The following is a 17,069-nucleotide window of genomic DNA, read 5'->3' on the forward strand; positions in this document are numbered from 1 at the left end:
GACCTGTATAACCTGAAAGATGAGCATCAAGAAGTTTTAGCAAATATGGTAGAGTGGGAAAAAATTACAAGAGGCTCCAAAATTTAAATAAAAGAATCATAAATCTTGCTCTTCATAAGAGGCAGGCAGGCCTAGCTAAGCAATACATACACATACATACACACACATATATTACATATATTAAATACACACACACACACACACACACACACACATTAAGAAGCTCTGGATTCTAGTTGTGTCCACACTAGTCATCTAATGTTGATTAATTTTTTTTACTACTCTGGGCTTCAGTTTCCTCATCTATAAATGAAATAATTATCTTAAAAAAGTTCTTTTCCATTAAAAATTCTATAAATGACTATTTCAAATATTATGCTCATTTCAAACTACTGTGATTTCATTGGTTTGAGTATGCAAGTTGGATTTGGTAGAGGAAATAAAACCACAATAATTTTCTAGCCTTAACATCCTTTCTGGCTCTAAAACTAGATGATTCCAAGTTGATTTTACACACAAGTTATTCTTTATCATTTGCCTAAACTAAGGGGAAATAGTGGCAAAGATAATTCAAAAGAGCAAAAGACATCAGAATCTTCTCTATTTGTCTTTCAAATGCTTGACACATGATTCTGGAAACTGGCTTGTATTCTGCAAATACATAACAACTTCTGAAAAGATTAATGTCTCAAAATATGCTTGATTACTCTTTAGTGGAATGCTAATTTGAAATAAAATATGTTGTTCATGAACAAATGAAGTTAGCCCAAAGTTAATTTTTCTTTACGTAATGACTAAAACCATTTTTAGGTAAATAATGTAGCAAAAAAAAACCCAACAAACACACACATACACAAAACTTTTAGTTCACTTCAAATGTATATCCACAGGAGATTTTCAAAGAATCAATTAAGAACCAGCAGTAGAGACGTGCCATTACTACCTCCGTATACTGGCTAAAGGAGAGCAATGAAAATCAAATTAATTGTACCAAATAGAGATATTTAAAAATAAAGCTGGGAATAAGACTAAAAGCATTTAAATCCCTAGGCACTGCATACTACTTTTGGACTTATCATCAAAGCAACAGAAGAATGGCATATTTTTCATGTTGAAAGCATACGAAAAATATGCCATTCTTCTGTTGCTTTGATGATAAATCCAAAAGTAGTATGCATGTTAAAGTAATTTTTGCATTCTCTTAAAAGTATTTTTCTTTACTATTCTATAGTCAAAGAAAATGTTAAACATTTACCTATGGTATTATTTGGACCTTTAGATTTTGTATATGACAAAAATGCAGTTAAAAAAAAAATTGATGATAAAAGTTCTGCTCTTCCTACAACACCTGTTACCTAAAAGAGAAAAGACAAAACAGGAAATTAGTTAATAAGCAATGCCTTGAAAACCAGCTTTTACAAAAGATTAGAATGCCTTCTTTGAGTGCCCTCATGTGGTGAGTGACCATAGCTTCTACTTACTCAAATAATTCTTGACTAAAATATGCATGTTAGGATTAAACACAACATTGAGATTTAGTGATCATACCAGGGGTCAAACTCCTTCCTTGTTGAACATGTTCATAAATATAGAAGTCTTCCCCAAAACATGCAGCTGAGTAACAAGGCAACCAACTATAAAGCTAGCAAAAAGCTCTTTAACGTGGATGAATCTAGTCATAAATGTGCTTTTGTCATTTCTTTAAACTCTTAATTTCTCTTAGTTACATTTAAATATTAATTTTAAGACAAACGAGTAGCAAGAGCTAGGGAATCGGGGTGAATACCCAAGGGCACATAGCTAGGAAATGTCAAAGGCTAGATTTGAATTGAGGCCTTCCCATCTCCAGGCCTGCTGCTCTATTCACTAACTACCTAGTTGCACCCTGACCCACCTGCCCCCTTTCCATATTTTTTTATACACTTTGCCTTTAAGAAATTTTAATATAAAATTTTTAAGTAAAAAATGTTAGTGATCATCATTATCAACACTGAAGGATTCTTTCCTTTTTAAGAGAACTAAATTCAGAGTTCCTTTAAATAATGAGTTGCTTTATTTAATACCTATTGAATTGATGAACTGAATATATCTTATTGCAGAAAAGAGATCTTTCATTTTTTCCTTTTTGACATAATTTCAATATAAATCTGATTCCTCAGCTCATGGAAGATTTAAAATACTAATGACTTACATTTATATATGCTTGCCCACAGTCACAAAGCTAAATAAATGTAGGAGGTGGGACTTGAAATCTCAACTCCAAGTCTAGGACACTAACATCATAGATAGAACTCAGACTATTAGAGATTCAGGGTACATCAGATAACACCTAGTCTAATTCTCTCATTTTACAGATGAGAAAACTAGAATTATACTTTAAATATAAAGGATAAATTGTGGACCATGACTCATTCAGCTATGAAATATCTAAGACCAAATTTCAACCCAGGACCTCTAGTGTCCAGGCCTCCTCTCTTTCTACTGAGCCACCTAGCTGTTCCCCAGCAGAGCTTTTTAAAGATACAAATCAATTTAGTCTATCTAAAATAGGAGTAAACAGGCATGCTCTACTTAATATCTTTAGAAAAGAAAAATTACTGGACATGATTAAGGACAATGCAAGATCGCTAGTATCTAGTTTATGACCCCTTCAATCCTAGGTATATAGGAATCTAGAAAATATAAAGAATATTAAGCATAACAAGTTTTGAATGGTCATCCCATCTGCATAATACACTGCTACTGAACTAAAAAATGATTTCCATTTTTACTGTTAGAAAGTATTGGGCAAATGAAATTTACTACAATGTATATATAGTATGAAGTATTTTTTATCAACAGGTCTTTTATTTTTAGTTTTTAATAAATTAAATGAATTACAATGCTTGAATTCTAAAGATTTTGCACACATTAAAATGTAGCATGCAAAATTCATTATTTTATAAGTCTTCCTCTGATTATATCAACTTCAGAGACCAGTATTTAGTCTCCTTAGGTAGTAATATCTAAATATGTTAGGGGAAAGAGCTTTTATTTAAAAAAAATTATTTATATAGCTTATAAAGACAAAATGCTACTGGAAAATCACTTTTAGGTTTCAAAGAAGAAAACAATCATCAATAAAATATCTATTATTTTGGTTTATACCTACCGCTTCTGTGTGTATAGGGTGCACAGCAAACATCAAGGAGGCAATTATACTACTTCTGGGGTCCAGAAACAATTTGCAGACTCTAAGGAAGACCACACTAACCACAGCATGAAAAATCAGATTTAGCAGGTGATAGGACACTGGTTTTAACTCACTATATAAATAGTTTAAACGAAATGTCAAAACTGTTAAAGGACGGTAAGATTTGTGACTTCTTTCCTAAAAGGGGAAAAAAATGACATTTAATTATTAGTTTTATTTAGTCACATTTTCAAATTTACATACAACATAACTACCACATTCAAACGTCCTTTCTACTTATTTTTATTCCTTAGGTAACACTAAGGAAGAGTAAGAATATGATGATTTGAAGCAAGAGTAATTGTCACTAAACATCCAAAATTTTTCTATAATTCGGGTAGCCATTCATGTTTAGAAGTCCCATTTCTTTTTCAAAGTAAGTTTTAGAAACTTAAATATTTATATTCAAAATATTTTTCAGAATAATGATGGAGATGAAGGCAGAGAATAAACAGGAGAAGAAGAATAGAAATTCCTTTTACCAGATATGGAGAGAAGAAAAGTGGGATTAAAATTAGATAAAAATTGTCAAGCAGTTTCAAGCACCAAGCACAATATACTACATATTAGGCAATAAATGTCTGCCAAATGAATACACGGTGCAAAGGGCAGCATAAGATTCTATGGATTATTTATAATTAAGAGAGATGTATAACTTCCAGTCCAATTTCTAAAAGGAAATAAGAGTGAAGAAAAGAAAGTATACCAAATAGGTGACAAGGAAAAACAGAAAATAAAGAGATACATTGACAAACAGTAACATATTAGAGGTATAGTCTAATGATGATAGTTATACATAAAATCTTTTTTTGGGGCAGCTGGGTAGTAGCTCAGTGGATTGAGAGTCAGGCCCAGAGACGGAAGGTCCTGGGTTCAAATCCGGCCTCAGACACTTCCCAGCTGTGTGACCCTGGGCAAGTCACTTGACCCCCATTGCCTACCCTTACCAATCTTCCACCTATAAGTCAATGCACAGAAGTTAAGGGTTTAAAANGTTATACATAAAATCTTTTTTTGGGGCAGCTGGGTAGTAGCTCAGTGGATTGAGAGTCAGGCCCAGAGACGGAAGGTCCTGGGTTCAAATCCGGCCTCAGACACTTCCCAGCTGTGTGACCCTGGGCAAGACACTTGACCCCCATTGCCTACCCTTACCAATCTTCCACCTATAAGTCAATGCACAGAAGTTAAGGGTTTAAAATTTAAAAAAAAAAAAATTAAAAAAAAAATCTTATTTTGAGGTAATTTCTGAAGTATGTAAATATTTAATTTGGTCACAGGATGATAGATTTTGAGTTGGAAAGGACCTCAGAGATCATCTAGTGAGATCCTATGCCTCAGAGCAGTGGTTCCCAAACTTTTCTGGCCTACCGCCCCCTTTCCAGAAAAAATGTTACTTAGCGCCCCCTGTCACATACTATCACCACCCCCTTACAGTTATTCACCACCCCCAAATGCACCTGTGGCCATCACCACTCCCCTGGATTGCTGCAGCACCCACTAGGGGGCGGTGGTGCCCACTTTGGGAATCATTGCCTTAGACAAACAGCTTTTTAGGGTAGAGATGCATGCATGGAGAAGTTGAGACAGAATGGGACAGTTATCTCAGTTAATAATTATGGAGGAGAAGAAAGCACCTTAAAAGAAAAGGAGGTAAACATCTAATCTCTCTCCCTCCTGCTTACTCAACTTATTTCAAGCTATTAGGCTGTAGCCTGTGAACAGATTTTCACTGTCAGATGATGGTGACTGACATACACACATTGATGTATGTAACACATTAAATTAAAAATGTAGAAAGACTAAACATATGTTACTTGATGGTTTTAAATAGGTGAAAATATATCCCAAATCTGTCTTACTCAAAGAGAAACAAAAATGAAAAGTATAAAGAACTGTAAGGAAATTGTACCCGCTCTAACACAAACACACTGATTTTCATTAAGGCGCAAGCTGACTTAGCCAAGAAACGAACCATATTCATCAAAAATTAAAAAGGTGCTCCACATGGTTAAATTAGTAAATTGGCAATTCCTGTTTCTTGTCAACAGAATGCATCCACAATTCATTTAACATTCATTTTTTAAAAATCTATAACTTCTGAGATGACTTAAAAGAGTAGGTGAAGAAAAGCAACACCAAGACAAACTTAAGTCATCACTTACCTCAGACATAGGGGTTCCCCAGAAGTCATTGTGAAATAAGTTTTTTAAAGGTGTAGAAGGATGTAAATCTTTATTGTCCAATATTGCTGAAACATCATCAAAAACAAAACCACAAAAGAGGCTATTCCAATAGCAGGCTATAACCACACCGACTATTAAGCCGATTTCTTTTAGGCTAACAGCCATTGTTTCCACCAGCACTCATGGACTAAAACTGCAAAAGAAGATTTCATAGAGACACACAATGAAATATGCAGTAGAGCTCCATAAATTCAATGACTATGACAATTTGGATATTATAATTTTATAAAACATATGTAATAGATTATTACATGTAACTGGGAAAATAAAAGATTGAATTTTTTTAAAAACACATTACAAGGATACAGAAAGAAACAATTCTAATAGGAAGGAAAAAAGGGAAGTTATTTAAAGAATAAAGTGGATACACAGGGAATTCATAAACTAAGTTAATTTTTTAAAAGACAGATAGGCAGACAAAAAGATGGGATTAGTCTATTAAAATGTCAGAAATGCTAAGGCTAAGATGAATTTAAGTTAGTGAACAAAATAAACAACAAAAAAGTTTTTTAAAATCTATAATAAAGAAAAATAGGATCAAAGAAAAGACAGTGGACTCTTGATAGGGATATACTAAAATGATAACTAAGACACTGCTTCTGTTTCCTCTACTAAGAGATTGATCTTTAGCCTGGAAAGAATCGGACAAATATAACTAATAGGGAGTTGATTCCCAAGATGAGTAAGGAGATTATAAGAGAACATCAAACTTCCTTTGATGAAGTGGAGTCATATGCCTGGATAAACTACATTCTTTTCAGGTACTAAAGAACCTGTCATAAAATATTAGATTACCATAGATTATCATCTACTGTAATGGTATTACCATTACCTTTGAAATTTATATGGAAAACTGGAAAAAAGGAAATCTCTCAATTTCCTTAGAGAAAGAGAAGAGGGATGGGGAAGGAAGAGAAAGGAAAAGAAGGAAAATGAGTAAAATACAGTGTAGTGAGCTTGACTTTGTTTCAGGCAAATTTTTTGAATATATTATTAAAGAGATAGAAAATGAATATCTAGAAAATGAAGTAAAGAGCCAGAAAGGTTTCATTAAGAGCAAATGTCAGGCTAACTAATTCCCCTGTTTTTGACAAGGTTGCTAGAGTAAATTCATAATCAGCAGGGCAATGCCACAGGTTTAGTTAAACAATATTTGAGCAAAGTATTTGGCAAATTTCTCATGTTTTTCTTGCTGAAAAGATACAGACTATTTGATTGCATAGTTACAAGGGTTTTCTGCTGGTTGAAAGGCCAGACCCTAAGGACAGACAGTATCATTAATGGTTTAATGTCAACCTAAAAGGTCCCCAGTAAGTGTGCCAATGATCTGTTCAACTTGTTCTTTTTAACATTTTTATCAGTGACTTGTATAAAGGTATAGTTGGTATTGTGATCATTTTATCACTGTGCTGATTCATAGAGAATTTTTGTGATAATGAGCTTTTAAGTCCATTAAAATCCCCAAGTCTTTTTCAGATGAAGTGTTGGATACCTAATCTTGTAGCTGGATTAAAAACAAAAGTCAACTCCACAGACATAAGGCTTTATATTTATTTCTGTTAAATTTCTTGAGCAACCATCCTAGCCTTGATTTATCAAGATATTTTTGTTTCTTGATTATCCAAGGTGCTAGCTAATGTTTCTTACCTTGTTTCATCCTTCTCAGAGATAGATAAATCTAACCATAAAATCATTAAGATGTTAAGGTGATTAGTAGAATCTTAGAGACTCTGGAAGAAACTGAATGGGAATAGAGAAGTGTACCTTTTTCTCAAGAGTATATGACACATTTTGACCATGTTTTAGCATAAATATTAAATGCAGCCTGCTCAGATCATAATGTAATAAAGATTACATTAAATAAGGGGTCATGGAAGCCCAGATGAAAAACTAATTAAAAACTAAATAATCTAATTCTAAAAAATGGGTGGGCCGAACAGCAAATCATAGAAACAATCACTAACGTCATTAATGCGATTGATGAGACAATATTCCTAAAATTTGGGAATGATTTAGCCAAAGCAGTACTTAAGCGAAAATTTCTATTTCTAAATGCACACATCAATAAAAGAGAGAAAAAAGCAAATCAAGAATTTGGCCATCAACTAAAAGAACTAGAAAAAAGAATAAATAAAAAACATCCAATTAAACAAAAAAATGGGAATCCTATAAAACTAAAGGAGATGAAATAAAAAACAAACACCACAAAACAGTAAACTAATAAATGTAACTAGGAGCTAGTTTCATAGGGAAAAAACCTCACAATCAAATATAAAAGATTGGTTAAACTGATTTTTTAAAAAAGGAAAAAAATACTATCAAAGATAAAAAGGATACATGCACTACCAATGAAGAAATTAAAGCAATTGTTAAAGAGTTATTTTGACTAACTATACGTCAGCAAAACTGACAATATAAACTTCCCAAACTAACAGAAAAAGAAGTTGAATGTTTAAATAACCATGTCATAGATAAAGAAATTAAACAAAGCATCATTGAATACTCTAAGAAAAATATGCAGAAACAGATGGATTCACAAATGAATTCTACCAAACAGTTAAGGAATAATTAATCTCAATACAATATAAATGATTTGGAAAATCAGGTAAAGACCTACCAAATTCCATTTATGACCCAAATGTGGTTTACGTAACTAAACCCAGGAAAGCAAAAACAGAGAAAGGAAACTATAGGCCAATTTCTTTAATGAATGTCAATGAAAAAAATGTAAATAAAATACTAGCAAGGATATTATAGGAATATATCATAAAGACCACAGACTATGACCAGGTAGGATTTATAAATGGAATACAGGGCTAGTTCAATACTAGGAAAACTATCAGCATAAATAACCATATCAATAACAACAAAAAACATGTGATATTAATTAGTGCAGAAAAAGGCTTTGAAAAAAAATACAATGCCCATTCCTATTAAAAACACTGAAAAAGTACAGGATTCAATGGAGCCTTTCTTAAAATTATAAGTGGTAGATATCTAAAACTAAAAGCAAGCATTATATGTACAGAGATAAACAAAGTCTTTCCAATAAAATCAGGAGTGAAGCAAAGATATCCATTGTGTAGGATGAAATTTGTGCATTATTCTCCAATATATATTGATTAGTATTAGTAATTATAGATTGGCAACTTCTTACAGAAAAATAGTGAAGTTAGGTATGCTCTCCACTAGGAGATATCTCTCCTTTTGAAGAGTAGAAGAAATTCCCTCCCCAAGCAGTTTTATACATATATATTAATAATATAGACCTTTAATATACTCTTTTTCAAATGTGGCTAGGAGGCTGCCCCCCCACTTTTCTTCTATTCCTGTGGAAAGAAGTTTAGGGGTGACCTAATTCCTATGAGAGAAATCTCAAAACTTACAAGTTATAATCTTGACTATATGTCCCAAGTAGAGTGTCTTAGCTTGAATTGTTGCAATCTGATAAATTCTTGGACAGGGCTAAAACCCTGACTCAACTAAAAAAAAATTCAAACCAAAGGAATATTCTCATATATTTAGAAATGTCAGAAATGCTGGAAAAGGATTGAGAATAAGATACAGATGATGAGAAAGTGGAGATAGCATTATATTGGATCCCTATAAAATCTGAGTAAGCCCAGGTATTGATGCCCACTGTTTCTGGGACCTCAAACTGTGGAGTCTGTCTTTCTGTCTCTCCCACCACATGTGGAAGGTCGATCGGAAAAATAGAGTCTGTAATAGATATTTTATCTGAACCCCATCAAAAGATCAATGCAGCCCTTCAAGGCCATGCTTTGACCTTTTTCTGCTCTAAATCAGTCAGACAGGATGAGCTATATAAGATAAAAATCTGAGACTCCTCTTTTGACTCCTTTTCTGATCTACACCTTTCCTTATTGGAAAACATTATAGTCTTATTGGAAAACTTTAAGTTCTTAGCAAACCAACAGCCAAGAGGCTAACAATTTCTCTCTTGGTTAAAATGCAGCTGCTTGGGTTCAAAACTGGACCTAGACAGTCAAGGTCAAAATTAGTCAAAACCTCATTCAGCACGGGCTTTCCACTCAAGAAAAGTATCCCGGAATTAGCTTTCTGATAATAAGGTGGCTAGAATTCAGCCTTGGACCTTGTTCTATTCCAGGCTATCTCTACCTTGAAGTCACTGACGCTCTTTTGTATGACATAATTTGTAATTTCTGCACAACTGCAAAGTTTCTTGAAGTTCTTTGTGTGAAATGAGTCTTGAAGTCTATATAAATAAAATTCCATGCTACTAGTGAGGGGGCCGCAGACCTGAGCTGACAAATCGTCTCTCTCCCATCTTCTTCTTTCTCACCTAAACCGTCCCTTATCAGAATCCAGGAGCAGTTGGATAGCTTTCAACAACTACACACCTCTGAATAAAGTCACATGAACTCTGCCAGCATCAAGTCTCCTGTCAGCTCATTAGAGTGATTTTGGAGATACAAGGCCCTCCTCCCTGAATTTCATTTCACATATCCATTATCACCACTGTTACTCAATATTGTACTAGAAATGCTAGCTATAGCAAAAAGACAAGAAAAATAAATTGAAAGGATAGAAATAGGCAAAGAAGAAAAAAGATCATCTTTTGTGGTGATATGAAGGTATACTTAAAGAACTTTAAGAGAATCAACTAAAAAAACTAATTGAAACAACTTCATCAAAGTAGCAGAATATAAAATAAACACATAAATCATCACTATTGCTACTTATTACCAACAAAACCCAAATGGGAAGAGATAAAAACAGAAATTCCATTTAAAATTATGGTAGACAAAATTACTGAAAAGGAAAACGGCTGCCAAGACAAACCTAGGAATTATATGAACACAATCACAAAACATTTTCATGTAAATAGATAGATCTAAACAAGTGGGAAAATTCATTGCACATGGTAGGCCAAGCCAATATATTAAAAATGACAATTCTACATAAGTTAATTTGCTTTTCAGTGGCATACCAATTAAACTACCAAAGAACTATTTCATAAAGTTATAAAAAATAACAAGCAACAAAATCATTGAGATAAAAAGTTCTAGAATATCAAGGGAATCAATGAAAAAAAAGTGAAGGAAGGCAGCCTCACAGTTTTAGATTTCAAACCAAAAGCACAAATAGTCTGGTACTGGTTAAGAAAAAGAGTAAATAGATCAATGCAATAGATTAGGTACATGATACATAGCAGTAAATGACCGTAATAATGTGCTGGATGATATATACAAAGATCCAAGCTATTGGAGAATTCACCAAAATTGCTGGGAAAATTAGACAACAGTTTAAGAAAAACTAGGCAAAGACCAACATTCACTCTTTATACCAAAATAAGGTTAAATTGGATGATTGAGACATAAAGGGTAATATCACAAGTAAATTAAGAGAGCATGGGAGGGGGGCAGCTGAGTAGCTCAGTGGATTGAGAGCCAGACCTAGAGATGGGAGGTAATAGGTTCAAATCTGACCTCAGACACTTCCCAGCTGTGTGACCCTGGGCAAGTCACTTGACCCCCATTGCCTACCCTTACCACTCTTCTGCCTTGGAACCAATACATAGTATTGGCTCCAAGACAGAAGGTAAGGGTTTAAAAAAAAATTAAAAAAAAAAAAAAAGAGAGAGAAAGAATATGGGAAAATATACCTGTTAGGATCCATGGATAAGAGAAAACTGTAATAGTCCACTAGTAGTAGTAATATTACTACTCTAAGTATCTTGAACTAGTTTTTGGTCCTTCTGAGAGGTTGCTAGTTTAAGTTTCCTTTGCTGTTTGATGTTATGACTTTTTACATTGAGAAAATCAGAACTGTCATTTTGTGTCTGTTCTTATTTTTAAGTAATTGATTTCATCGTGTACTGCTTTTTTTTCCTATTAACTGCTTAAATCATGGTTCTTCAGGTGTTATTAAGGGTTAAGTTAAGAAATCCAACTCTTGCTAATCACTGATCTTTTCTTGTCCTAAGGAATTATAGCTGGCCTCAAAGACAATTGGGGGTCGGGGGGGGGGGGGGGGGAAGGATTTGGGCCTGATATCTTCGGCCACTAAGCTATCTAAGGATGTCAGGTTTGCTGTCCAAAAGCCTGAGCTGCTGTCTTGAACCTGGACTCCAAAAATGAGGCCTTCTTAGTCTTCAAAGGAGAAGAGGGGTTGTTGCTCACCCCAATTATCAAACTTCTAACCAATCATATTGTTCCCTGTGCCTCAGCTTTTCCCATGATGTCATCTACCCTGTTCCATGTTTTGTTCTGTACTCCCCAAAACTTTATAAAAAGGGATCTCTCTGTCTGCTTGGGATCTTTGGCATGAATGGAGGCACATCACTGATCCATTTATTTACAGGTGGCAGATTCCCTGATAATTATTTTTCTCAGAGATAAAAATTCTACTATAACAGCATGCTTCTGGGCCAGAAGTCATTTAATTTGTCATTTTTGGAGGATGGCTTTTCTTTCTTTTTTTTCCTTCAAAGCTTATTTAATTAATTAATTAGGAATATTTTTCCATAGTTACATGATTCATGTTCTTTCTCTCCCCTACTTCCATCCATCCCTCTCCCGTAGTCAATGAGCAATTCCACTGGGTTTTACATGTGTCATTAATCTAGATTTCCATATTATTAACATTTGTACTAGGGTAATAGTTTTGAGTCTATGTCCCCAATCATATCCCCATTGAACCATGTGATGGGGACCACTTTTCAATCAAGTTGTGATTTAAGTATTTTGACTGCTATGGTAAAATGCAATTAAGTCATTTATTTTGATTTACAAAAGCCTTCTTCAAACTTTCTCCCCTTTCTCATTTCCTAATGCCTTTTCCCTCTCATTAACTCCTTTTCCAGAAATGAGTTATTGTTACTTTCTCTAGATATAGCTTAGGTTTTTTTTTTTAGTCCCCTCTCACCTCAAAATTTCTAATATTTACATTTGCTTATTGTGATCATATCTACCCAAATCTTTCCCACCTCAATCTAAGCTATTTCCTCTCATAATCTTTAGTTTCTGATATAGTGTTCCTAAACCACATCTAATTATACATATGGGTATAGGAAGGATCAGAAATTGACTTGATTGCATTTTCTCCCTTAAACTAATATCTTTCCACATGCCCCCAAAAACATTTAATACCTCAATGTAAGTTTTCTAATAATCATCTTTAAAGTGAATATATATATATATAAAATCATCTTTCAACTCCAAAACTGCTACTATGAGTATAAGAGTAGATAGTCCTTTACTATAAACAGAGAAAGAAAAATATTAACTGCAATTAATGAAAACAGTAAAATAGCAGTTTTTACATCTTTGCATTCATTATTACATATCAGTAACTTAATAGTTTTTTTTCTGAATTCTGTTTGTCACACAGGAACTGTGTAGATAGAATCCACTCCCCTTCCCCCAGCTTGTCCCCACCTCGCTGCATGGCTGGATATCAAGTGAACACTCTGCCTCCCTTGTCAATCAAGGTGACTCCAACATTTCCCAGGATATGAATATAACAACTCCAAACAGGTCACAGATGAAGAGCCCTAGGAACATGACCCGGAACTAAAGGTTACACGGGTCCAGGTTCAAGAGAAGGGAAAAAAGTGTGGGGCGAGACATGCCTGGGCTCTCTATTCCCTTTGGAGGTAGTAGGGAAGGACCATGGCTGAGCGAGACAGCCATGTGGAGGAACACATGGTCAGAGTTAGATTAGATTAGGCTTATATCTCTATATATAATCTGCTTTCTGTATTTCAAGTGATTATTAATAAACTCTATGGAAAATATGAACCTAGAGTTATTAATTTTAACCTAATAGAACTTAGAAGAATACCAAAATACAAAAGAATGATGGAAAAGGGACTATTACAGTTTTCTCTTATCCATGGATCTAACAGGTATATTTTCCCATATATATTCATTCATTCATTCATTCATTCTCTCTCTCTCTCTCTCTCTCTCTTTAAACCCTTACCTTCTGTCTTGGAGCCAATACAAATAATATTAGCTGACATTTATATTGTGCTGTGTCACTTTAGTTAGTTAAGTCAGTCTCTCAGGACTCAAAGATAAAATGGGGCTAACACATACCTATCTTATCCCTACAGGGTTACTGAGACAAATTACTTACAGATACATGACTCTGTGAAGGTTGCCCCTTTTAGAGGGTCTATCCTTTCCTTATTTCTTGTCTTACCATTAATATAACTAAAAAGAAAAATCTCTTTTATTGTCTTTAGCATTGATGCCTATAAGTCTGCTTTTTGGATGCTTTTCTCATAGGTCTGTGGCACTCATATTATCTTTAGTTCACTAATAAATCAGGTCAACCTAACCTTATTTCCCTTTTGTTGACAAAGTATATTTAAATGTTAAGAAGGGATCTGCCAAAGTCTCTTGTGGTCTTGCTACTTCACTTTTTGCTAGCTGATGCCATATACTATCTCCATGCTTTTTATTCCTTCCTGATGAACTTGAAAGTAGAGGGTCTAGATTAAAATCCTGACTCTAATTACTACTCTCTTTGTGACACTGGGTTTAGTCAATAAGTAACCTCCCCAGTAAAATGGGCAATTTGGAAAGGATGGTTTCAAGGTCCTTTCAAATACAATCTATGATCACATGAAAGTAAGTTACTACATGACGGAAACAAGATAAAAAAGGTGCTTATAGGCTTGTACAATAAATTAATCTAATAAGAAAACTGAAGAGTAAAATCATGCACTTAGGCTAATAAAATAAAGTGATCACGCACCTTATTCATCAAACTTGGCTCTGAAAGACTTTTGTCTATTATCAGAAGGTTGAAGATCTGCCATCAATGACGTTATTAAAAATGAGGTACTCCACGTTCTGAAGGGGCGTTGTTGTAGGTAACAGTTTTGTCTATAGGCTGAATCACTGATATCGCACTGCAGGGCACCATGCCAAATCACTGGAGAAGGAAATGAAACTATAATAAGCCTGGTGGTCTCAGGCGGCAGAAGGATGCTAAATTCTATTCAACAGTGAAGTTATTTTCATTTTGCACAAAGACATGGCGCAAGAAAAGAACTTGTAAGAAATGTCTTTAATAATAATATATTTAAATATATTGACATCCTGATACTAGTCTACTCAAAAGCCAAGTTCAAAGAACACTGCTAAAAATACAAACGGTAAAGAGAAAAAAATGTTCATTGCTTAACTACAGTACTAATATGCCAGAGATTCTGAAGTCATGGAAAGAAACTGTCTTACTTTTTTTCATGCTATGGGAATGGAAGGGAGCCATAGGAAAAGTTGGGAGGATGATAAGCAAGTCTAGAATAGAGGGAATAGAAAAAAATTTAGAACCAAGTAAAAATAATTATTTTGAAATGTAATACTTTTTTTTGAAGGTTCAAGTCTATTTTAAAGCTATAGACCACAAACTAGTCTGTACAACTTGATTTGCCCATAAAATTAGGTTGTTTGGTATATTAAATTTAAAAGCAGACTTCACTCAGACAATTATTACAAATTTTCAAAGAAATATTATATCTTCTAGTTTTTACCTACTTATCAAAAACAGATAAGACTTTCAGAAAAAAAATTACCAACATTATAGTAATTTCACTTTAGTTAACAAAGAAGCATGTATTATGTAATCTCAGTTTTGTCAAACACATATAGAAAGCACATGTTTTGAGAAAAGGAATTGAGGGAAACAAATGGCGAAAGCAGCTGAAAAATCTAATGAATACAACTTTGACTACATGAAACTTTAAAATAAGTTTCATTTTCTGAATTATCACTATTAGCAGTTTTTTACAGCTTCATTTCTATCATCTTTATAAACTTCTAAAAAGTCAGGGTTTGTCTCCTTTGAGATAAGCTTCTTTATAATTTCAAGATTGTTTAAGTTTTGACTTGGTCTGAACACTTCCAAACTCAGGTCAATTTCTTTCTTTAGTAGATGGAAGAAGCTTAAAGCAGCAAGAATTAAGAGGAATCTGACACATAACATGCAAAGTCTTCATCATGCTGTATGAGAAATATACTTGGCAGAAACTTACAATGAATTCTTGGATCCTACATCTAAAAACTTTGCATTCTAGAACAAATAAAAGTCTTAAGAACCCATTTTCCAGAGAGATACTACAGTAGTCATATCCTCAATTGATTGTATTTATGCTTCTGAATTGTTGTTTAGTTATTTTCAGTTGTGTCTGTCTCTCTGTGACCCTCCTTGGTGTTCTCTTTGGCAGAATTACTGGCGGGCTTTGCCGTATCTTTCTCCAGATCATTTTACAGATGAGGAAACTGAGGTAAACAGTACTAAGCGACTTGCCCAGGGTCACATAGCTTGGTCTGAGTTCACATTTGAACTCAAGTCTTCCTAACTCTAGATCCAGCACTCTTTCCACTGTATAACCTAACTGCCCCATTCCTCTGAACACATAGTATCTAATGGCACCATTCACTCTACTGTTTCTTTGAGATCTAGTTAGGGGTGAACTCTACACCAAAAGTCAGCAAGGAGCCACAGTGAAAAAAAAGCAGTGAATCCTATGAATGATTCATCAGATAAAGATAGTAGTGCTTCTTATGGCAGAAGTGGCATGATTTTTCTGGAGATACTGTGGTCTTGGTCTTATTTATATCATTGCCAAACTTTTTTTTCCTCCAAAGACTGGCTTGCCTATTTTCCTCTGGGCTACTATTATCTGTTTCTTCTAAGCATGGATGGGGCATTTTCTCCATCATCTGTTTACTCCAGAAGGAAATGGAAATACCAGCTCTCAGCTTCTCCCTTATCCTCTAGTCTCTAAAGTAATCCCTTTTATGAGTTTTACAATTAGTGATGGGGGAAAAAAAGAAAGTGAAAATTAAAAAATTTCTCAAGTGTATCCCAATAAAAGCTGTTTTCAGGCTCTGCTGGAAACTAAATGGAGGTAAATCCTGATTCCTTTACAACTATATCTTTGTTTTTGTTTTCTCCAACCTACCTAACTTCTCTCTGTACTTCTTGCTTTTGAGGAATGGCATTCTTGGCTCCTTTTTCTAGGATCCCATCTACTTACAACCTAAACAGAAAGACAATCTTAAGTAAAGGAGATAATGTTGGGTCTTCAGAGGAAAACCTAAAAGACAGTCTTTTCTCAAGTGTCTCACTTTGTAACATAAAGATATCCTGGGCTTACAATCTGATTTTGTCTAGTTCTTACATAGGAGTATCTCATTCTATTGCTTATTCTCAGAAATATTAATGAACCAAAAGTATTTAGTTTTATATTATATCTTCGTATTGAGTAGTTTGTAAAAATCATTTGGGATTATTTTCATTTTACTAATTTCCTGGGATTAGAAAGGGGAAAAAACCCCAATAAAATCATGGATAAATTGCATTCCTTACTTATTTTAGTCTCATACTGATTACCCTCTCTTGAGTAATTTACAGAACTTCTCCACTATTATTATATATTATTCCCCTTAATCATATTCTTCATACAATGAGAATCCAACTAAGCCTTTGGATTTACAGTTGATTGACTTAATCCTGTTGGTATTTACCTGAAAAGATACAGTGCATGAATGTGGTCATCTGGTCATTTATGCCACAGAACTGTAAGTTCAGAT

General features: G+C 34.0%; 1 protein-coding gene across 2 annotated transcripts in view; it reads right to left on the reverse strand.

The window, feature by feature from the left end:
• The window catches only part of TMTC3 (transmembrane O-mannosyltransferase targeting cadherins 3), a 40,246-nt gene extending 34,657 nt beyond the window's left edge, over nucleotides 1-5,589 (reverse strand). The window contains exons 1-3 of one of the 2 annotated variants that reach the window (XM_044679913.1): nucleotides 5,395-5,589; nucleotides 3,152-3,370; nucleotides 1,256-1,355 (exon numbers count right to left, since the gene is read on the reverse strand). In XM_044679913.1, the coding sequence (XP_044535848.1) occupies nucleotides 1,256-1,355; nucleotides 3,152-3,370; nucleotides 5,395-5,580 (505 nt within the window). In that variant the 5' untranslated portion in view covers nucleotides 5,581-5,589. The remainder of the gene's footprint in view (nucleotides 1-1,255; nucleotides 1,356-3,151; nucleotides 3,371-5,394) is intronic. The other variant, XM_044679912.1, reaches the window with a different exon arrangement.
• Nucleotides 5,590-17,069: the final 11,480 nt, after the last annotated feature.

The sequence above is a fragment of the Gracilinanus agilis genome, chromosome 5 (assembly GCF_016433145.1).
Source record: "Gracilinanus agilis isolate LMUSP501 chromosome 5, AgileGrace, whole genome shotgun sequence".
NCBI classification, from domain to species: domain Eukaryota; kingdom Metazoa; phylum Chordata; class Mammalia; order Didelphimorphia; family Didelphidae; genus Gracilinanus; species Gracilinanus agilis.